The sequence below is a fragment of the Cyprinodon variegatus genome, unplaced genomic scaffold (assembly GCF_000732505.1).
Source record: "Cyprinodon variegatus isolate N-32 unplaced genomic scaffold, C_variegatus-1.0 Scaffold1029, whole genome shotgun sequence".
NCBI classification, from domain to species: Eukaryota; Metazoa; Chordata; class Actinopteri; order Cyprinodontiformes; family Cyprinodontidae; genus Cyprinodon; species Cyprinodon variegatus.
The window spans coordinates 106,918-114,989 of record NW_015151482.1 but is presented as its reverse complement, the minus strand read 5'-3'; the positions used below and the strand labels follow the sequence as shown (position 1 = coordinate 114,989).

The 8,072-nt window shown below is 44.0% G+C and overlaps 1 protein-coding gene across 1 annotated transcript in view; it reads left to right on the top strand.

Annotated features, from left to right (window-relative positions):
* Nucleotides 1–8,072, top strand: part of gcm2 (glial cells missing homolog 2 (Drosophila)) — a 15,560-nt gene that overhangs the window by 5,570 nt on the left and 1,918 nt on the right. Inside the window, exons 2-7 of the mRNA XM_015399604.1 lie at nt 1,752–1,815; nt 4,095–4,283; nt 4,363–4,475; nt 5,075–5,200; nt 5,827–6,080; nt 6,471–6,711. Of these exons, the coding sequence (XP_015255090.1) occupies nt 1,752–1,815; nt 4,095–4,283; nt 4,363–4,475; nt 5,075–5,200; nt 5,827–6,080; nt 6,471–6,711 (987 nt within the window). The remainder of the gene's footprint in view (nt 1–1,751; nt 1,816–4,094; nt 4,284–4,362; nt 4,476–5,074; nt 5,201–5,826; nt 6,081–6,470; nt 6,712–8,072) is intronic.

Sequence of the window (8,072 nt, the reverse complement as noted above, 5' to 3'; positions counted from 1 at the left end):
CTAATAGCCAGACCTCACTGTAAGCCAGACCTCACTGTAAGCCACACCGGGCTATAAGCCGAACCACATTTAGTTCATTTGTTGATTTCTTCTCTTCTTTTATCCAGAGCTAAATGGGTTCATGGTGATGAACAGATGGGTGTGGTCTGTATCGCTATGGTAACTGATGTTGTTGTTTATTAAGATCTGATGTAGATGGAGCATGGAGATATTGAATAGGAGGGGCCCTAAGATGGACCCCTGAGGAACCTCACATGGAATCTCTTCCTTCATAGTAGGAATTAAACAGTCAAGTTCTGGATCAGAAAGATGAGGCGACCCGGTTCTACCAAGAACCGGGAAAAGCCCGGAAGTAACCAGTTTACGCAACAGAACCGCAGACCATGCAGGTTTCAAACAGACTGAAGCACAGAGAAGAACCCCTAACTGCATCTTTTCAGTGTTTGAATATTAAAGTTCACAAAGAAAACACAGACTTACAGTTTCTCATTTGATAGTCTGAATGAAATACATCACAGGATTTATGTTGTTCACAGCATAAAATAATTCACTGCGATAGCAGACGACGCTAAGTTCCTCCTTTGGTCAGGTGACCCACTGAGGGACGCCGTGACGTCACTTTAGACAGGAAGTAGTCATTTTACGTAGCGAGTCGATATTTATTTACCTTAGTGATGGAGGTTTTATCCTTTAACGAGGACGAAGCAATCAGAGTCTGAGTGGTTTTATTAACGCTCGCTGGTTTAATCACCGCTGCTGAATGTTCTTTGATCTTTGAAGTTCATTATTATTATTCAGAACATTTTCCAGATGCTGCTTAGTTTAACCATTAGTTTAAACCAGAGTCTAACCTTTAGTTTGAAGAAGGGATCAGAGGACTGGGATTGGTTCTGTGAAGGCTGGGGGTCAGTGCTGGATCACTGGATAGGCGGTCCCTCAGTAACTGGTTCGGCTCATGGTCCCGGGGCCGGTGGGGGCCCAGCTGTGGGGCCCCGCCTTTAGGAACTGACTGTTATCCATCAGGATCTTGTTGTTTTGGAGCCCAGACCATAATGACCATAATGTGCAGCTAGTTAGGGTTCATTGTTTTATGAAATAACCGATGTTTTGAATCAGCTTTATTACCATCAGGCAGTTTATTAAATCTATCCAATCCAACTGATGCTGATTAGAGCAGGACTGATGATGATAGAATCTGATGTGATCCAAACATAGTTTGTGGTGGTCGCACCAGATTGTCCGGTCGATTTTTATCTCACCCCAAACCGGCTCCTTCAGATAATTAAAAAGAAAATTCCGTTTTGTTTACCAGCACTGATGAGAACACATTTTTGTTAACCCTAACATTCCTTTTCCCGATCCAAAGCCATTCCTACAACGGACCGCTGTAATGACGTTTTAACGATCCTTTCAGAGCCCTTAACAATGCGTGAAGTAGTGTTTCTATAAAACCGCCGGAAGATGTTTGACTGCAGTGACATCACAGCTGGGTTTGGTCATGTGATCTAGAGGCGCCCAGCATGCTGTAAAACTTTCTGATTTTTAATTACTTGGAGCATATTTAGCATGATTTAGACCACATAGAGAAAAGAAAGACCATAAACCTGCTCTAGACGCGCTCCTTTCCATTTGACCTTTAAGGTTCTGCTTTCCTAAGGTTTTATTCCCGGGTTCTGGTCGGAACCACAATACTCGGTTCAGTCATTAACCTTTGACCCATCTCCTTCTTTGTCTGTCTGTCTGTCCTGCAGGACCTGAAGCAGTTCGACCCGTTCCAGGAGTGGACAGATGGTTACGTTCGCTACATCTACAGCGGTGAGAAACCGTTTTCCTTCTTCTGTCTCATTCTTAGTAGGATCATCTTCCGGTTCTGGTTCTGTTGGGTCTCGCTGCTGAATCCCACATTTTCTTAGTCTTAGTCTTGAGTCCAAACGTACTGACAGGCGTAAAGAACCGTTTTATTTAATCTAAGGACAACGAGCAATAGGAGGAAAGAACTCTGTAACCATGGCAACAGGGCCAACCACCTAATGGGGCGGAGGTTCTAATGCGGGACACATTCAGCGTGTTTACGAAGAAAAATCAAATCCAACCTGAACCGCGTCATCTGCAGTTTATCTACAAACTGTATGTCTATGAAACGTGAAGGTTTATGGAGATAGATTTATTAGAAATAGAACAAACAGGAAGTCGTTTCAGGAGAACAGTTCAAACCTGAAGACTTTTTCAGTCAGATGTGTTGTTTGGTTTTATATCCCAGAGCAATAAGAACATCTCCAGTTTTATATCTGCTTCTGTCTCCTTGAACCCCAGTGGGCCTCAGCAGATGGCCGCTCACACTGAGCCTGGTTCTGCTGGAGGTTTCTTCCTGTTCAAAGGGAATTTTTCCTCTCCACTGTCGCTACAAGCATGCTTGGTGTGAGGGATTGACTGTCTCTACCTGCTCATCCAGGAGGAGAGAATCATCCTGCAGAATCAATTGGTGCAATCGGCCATTTTCTTAAAATAAATAGCCAATGTCGGTGTTGGAGCTGCACCTGGACTACTCTGCTGCCCTCCTCCTTTTGGCAGCACCAAGTCCAAAAAAGGAATGTCCTCCAGGGTCTGTGGGCTTGTTCTCCACTGGAGAATCGGCCCCCGGATGCTGGAGGATAATGTATGTAGGAGGAGATGTTTAGTGTCCACCTCTGTGTGTCCCTATGGGTGTTAAGAGGACGGATTGTGTGAAGCACTGTGGATGAATTTGTCGCTGTCTTCTTCTGAGGCAGAATGTTTCTTCCCCAACTCACTGAACAGCCCCAGTATGAGCGGAGCCTGGCTCCTCCCCCTTTCTTATGCTCCTCCCCCTTCTTGTGAGGTGCCTGTGTCTTGTGGTGCAGTGACGGTTCTCTAGGGTTTGGTACTTTGGTGGGTGCTGGCAATCCTGGTAGCTGCCGGGCTGGGCCTAGACCTCTTGGTGCTGTGGGGTCCCACTAGGTGACTGTGCGCCCCAAGGCCTCAGACCCCTGGGTCCCCCATGGGCTTGCCGCTGCAGCCTCCTTTGGGGTTTGGCCCCTGGGGGTTCGAGCCCCTGGTGCTCTTGTCTTCCTCTCCTTGGTGAATGTGGCCGTTCCTTTGTCCGCCCTCCTTGTGTCCTAGTGATCTGGAGTATGTTTGGATATCTGAGGCATGAGCATAGTTTCCTTCTGTAGACCTTTGGGAATCCTTTGGACACCAGCATGCCCATACATCCATACCACAGGAGTTTGGTTCCAGGCGTTCACAGATAACCTGCAGCTACAAATATAGAAAACCCTGAATAATATTGTAAGTGGCCGCAAACCGGAGGCCTCTGATTGGTCAAATCTACATCCACTCTACACTATGCGTATTTCCTGTTTGGTTCCTTACCGGGACCCTTTTTCCACCTGGATCCCCGCTCTTTTTTTGGCCCTCATGTCCCTCCATTGTCGCATAAACTTGCCCACACTTCCTCCCCGCCACGGCCGTATCTAGACCCACAGCTAGTTCCTGATCAGCCCAACAAAATTCACTCTCTGCATTAAACCCATCCCCTTTGGGAGCAGTGGGCTGCCACTGTGCGGTGCCCAGGGAGCAGTGTGGGGTTAAAGGTCTTTCCTCAGAGACCCAGAGTAGCAGTCTATGGTCTGTTGAATGGTTTTCAAACTCACAACCTCAGGTTTCCAAGCTCTATTCTCTAACCACTCTACCCAAATATTTGTTCCCTGACCGGGAATCTGGCCGCTGCAATGAGAACGCTGAATCCTAACCGCTAGACCCCCAGGGATCTCAGTTAATCAAACTCTAAGCCAATTTTCATTTAAAAGAGAGCACGTCCAGTTAGTCCCAGTAGAACCTGAGCTCATAGTTACGTCTAGGAGAGAAACAGGACTAAGCACAGAAAAACAGGCCAAGCCCCAACCTCTATAATCTAAGGCAGAAGTATTCAACTGCATTTCAGGAGGGTCCCATTCCTCAACTTCCATCCTCTATGGGGCCCTTAACCAATGGATGTTGCACCCTTATTACATCACACAGGCAGCTTTGCTTTGAGAACTCAGTTGACCTGATTCGAATCTTCTGTTGTTTTGCAGCTGATGATAAGAACGCTCAACGGCATCTCTCTGGCTGGGCCATGAGGAACACCAACAACCACAACTGTCAGATTCTGAAGAAGTCCTGTCTGGGTGTAGTGGTTTGTTCCCGAGGCTGCACCCTGGCAGACGGTTCCAGACTGCAACTCCGTCCAGCTATCTGTGACAAGGCTCGACAAAAACAGCAGAGTAAGTCTCAACCAGACCTTATTGCTAGCTGACTGCTGGTACTGTGACTTTAGACATCTGATTAGAGTCTGTGTTTCAGAGAAGATGTGTCCGAACTGCAATGCTGCCCTGGAGCTGCTGCCATGCCGAGGTCACAGCGGTTACCCTGTTACTAACTTCTGGAGAGTTGACTGCAAGGCCATCTTCTTCCAGGTGAATACCTCTTACCTCCAGCCAATGAACCCATTGGCTGGAACCCAAACCCAAACCCACCGAAACTGAGTCTCATTGCCAACAGGGCAGACAAGTCCTGAAAAGAGTGAAGAGAGCCAGCAGAGGTTCTCTGACATATAACCACGTTCCAACGACGTGAACATAAGTTACCCTCACTTCTATAGTCCTGTTCAGGCAACGAAACCTCAGAACATAGCCACCAAACACCAGGCGTCATTCAGACGTTGGCTTTTAGGCTCAATCGGGTCGGTCCATCATAGTCTGGATTTAGTCCAGGAAGTTGAAAATTGGGCTGTCTTTGGTCGGTCTGATTTTGTTCCACTTTAGTCCAATTATAGACATTAAAAAGACGTTGCAAACCCAGTTTTCATTGTCTTCTCAACGATCTGAAAATTAGGGCTTTTCACCTTTCACTTTTCAACCAAGTGTAGACATTGTTTGGATGTAAATCATGTCGTCTTTACAACCAATTTTTGTTCGGGGGAGAGTATCGGGTTTAAAGAGAACTAATCCTGTTCAGGTTCTAAACAATCAGTTTCATTGTTTTCTCTGTCTAAAGCTGTTGTTCTGGTTTTCAGGCTAAAGGGGTCCATGATCACCCAAGACCAGAATCCAAATCTGAAACTGAAGCAAGAAGAAGTTCAGTAAAGAGACGAGTCAGTTCACCGCCGTTCACACCCAAAAGACGTCTCATTGATGCACAGGTCAGCCTGGGTACTGGGACCAGAACACTTCTTTGCACTGGTTCAACTTGTTCACTGCATTTTTGTCGACCATTGTTTATCTACCACCTGCTTTTTGATGCTCTAAGGTGTATTCACTCCAAATGCGAATTTGGCGAATATGTTGTATGGGTCACTTGCCATCGGTTGCTTGACAATTCAGCTGCCTCTGGCAAACAACCTGGGAAGACATTTATCCGGGTCACATCACCACTTCATCTAATAAGAGGAAACACAGAATACACCATAGTCTGGGGCCGAGAATATGGGAATATTCGTTCAAATCACCGTGGAGGAGAGCAAATGGTGGCAAACTAAAGCATCGGCATCAATGGGTCCCTGACTGGTTAATAAAACATGAATTTACAGAAAAGTTTAAATATTCAACTCCTGAGAAACTTGACCTAGCTATAGCATCCATGCTGTTTCTCTCTAATCGCCCAGTAAAAAACATTCCTGTCTCTGAAAACTTCATAACATTAAAATCACTTGATCCAGTTGCTGCATTTGCATTGGGTGTGAATGCACCTTTACTTTACCACCGGTTTGCTGTTGCTTACTTCAGCCTTTTGTTTTTTGAACCATCTGCTTGTTGTTTCCTCTCTCAGGCCCTGGGTCCAGCCCTACTTTGTGTGGAACCACCTGAAAGGATCTCTTTCATTGAGCCAAACTTCCCTCAGCATTACCCACCTTTCCAGAGCACCGAGTCCTACTATAACCCCCATAATGCACTTGGAGAGGCCCCACCCACTCTTCAAAAACCAGCCAATACAAGACTGTACATGGGACGACCTGGCTACGAGTTCCAAGGATACTTGACCTCCCCTACATATCCTGTGACTTCTGATCTCTGCGATCCCAGGTCAGGCTCACAGATCCAGTCCAGACTAGGTTTTGGTTGAAACCTTTTTCACAAGCCTTAGATCAGAGCTGGGCTAAACACAAAGTAAATCTTAGATTCTGGCCGAGAACACCGGTCTAAACCTGGATGGTGGACCTCTCTCGTGTTTACACTATGGTTTTACAGTGTTAATGGCACCAAACCAGAGACCTTTGTCACGTATTTTCTGGTGTTTGGACATGTTTTAGATGCTGGCAGCGTGACGTTGGACATGTTTTAGATGCTGGCAGCGTGACGTTTAACTTAAATTGTGAATTGTAAATTGAACTAGACCAAGCATTTAAACAGTTTCTGACTGTGTTCATTGGATCGTTGCTGGTTTGTATAATCCGAACCATGGTTTGTCTGCAGGGTGACGCCGGTCCTAGCTTCCTCCTCTACACCCTCATCCTCATCAGCTCCTCTCTCATCATCGTCCTCCTCCTTTGACCCTCAAACGAAGCCCCCACCAGCCTGGAAGGAGCTACTGAAGAGCTCCGCCCCCTACGGGGATAACCATCACTACTACAGCACAGAGTACCCCTGTCGTTATCCAAGTAACCCTCCAGGGTCCCCTGCTGCTCTGCAGACCATCATCACCACCACAACCAAGGTAAACTCGGTTCTTAGATTTAGACAACCTTTATTGTCGTTTAGTACAGCTTCCATTGCATTTCTCTTCCTTTAAGTGCAGCAGTGATCAAATGTAAACAGTGTGGGAGAAAAAAAAGGCCAAAAAAAACCCCACACATTGATCTGGATGTTCAGAGCATTAAATAAATATGGTGCAATTATGCAGTGTTTTGGTTTAGTGGTTCATCTGGATGTTGGAGAAGGAAGCCTCTAGAATCATTTTTAATTTTCACCTTCCTATAGAGCCCCATTTGGGGGGAAAATGGACTCTATGATGCATTTCTTTCTAGTCAAAATGAACATTTCAGATATCTAAAATACCATTCCTCCTATCTAGAATAAACATTCTACATCTCTTAAACTGAACTCTGATGAGAATGAACTCCATAACACAGGTCATTATGGCAGGCCGTTTAACATTTATTAGCTTGACTGAATATGTAATCCAGAAGTCTCAAATGCATTTCTACCTTGTCAAAAAATAGACATCTAAAATAAGATTCTTCCTATCTAAAAATGAATTCTGACGAGGATGAACTCTAATTTCAGATCTCTATAATAGAGTTACTTCTAGTCATAATAACTATTTCAGATATCAAAATGAATATAAAATTCTAGATATCCAGAAATTATTGATTTCAAAAATATATTTCTGCTAGTAGAAATACAATTACAGATATCAACCACTGATATATGACTAGATAAGTTAGAATTCTAGACATCTTAACTTCAATAATGCCTATCTAAAATGCAGTTCTAGATACTTTAAAAAGAATAATGGGGCTCACACGTCTATTATAGATAGCACTAAGCATTCTAGACAGTCACAATAACAAGGTTGCTAGTCAGAATTGTATTTTAAATATAACTAATTATTTTTCTACCAGTAGAAATTACATGTTAAGTTATGCGGAATAAAATTTGTATTAGTAAGATCTACATTTAGCTTGAGTGGATATGTATTTCAGATATCTATAATAGTATTCCTCCTATCTAAAATGACCAGATATCTAAAAATGTTTTGTCTTTCTAGTCCAAATGACGTCACTTTTCCCCATTCATGTGTATTGGGCCATTATTTTCAGATATCCTAAATGACGTCACTCCTATTTGAAATAAACATTCTGGATGTCTATAAATTAATTCCTCATCCCTGTATTACATTTGGTACTGGTCATTATTTTTATGTACTAGTAAGAATTATATTTAAGATATCTAGAATGTTCATTTTTGACTAGGAAGAGATCATTTCAGACATCTGGAATAGATATTCAGTCAAGCTAATGAATGTCAAAATGGCTACTTCTTTGTAGAGATTTCCTGGTTTCTGAAAGTTTATTC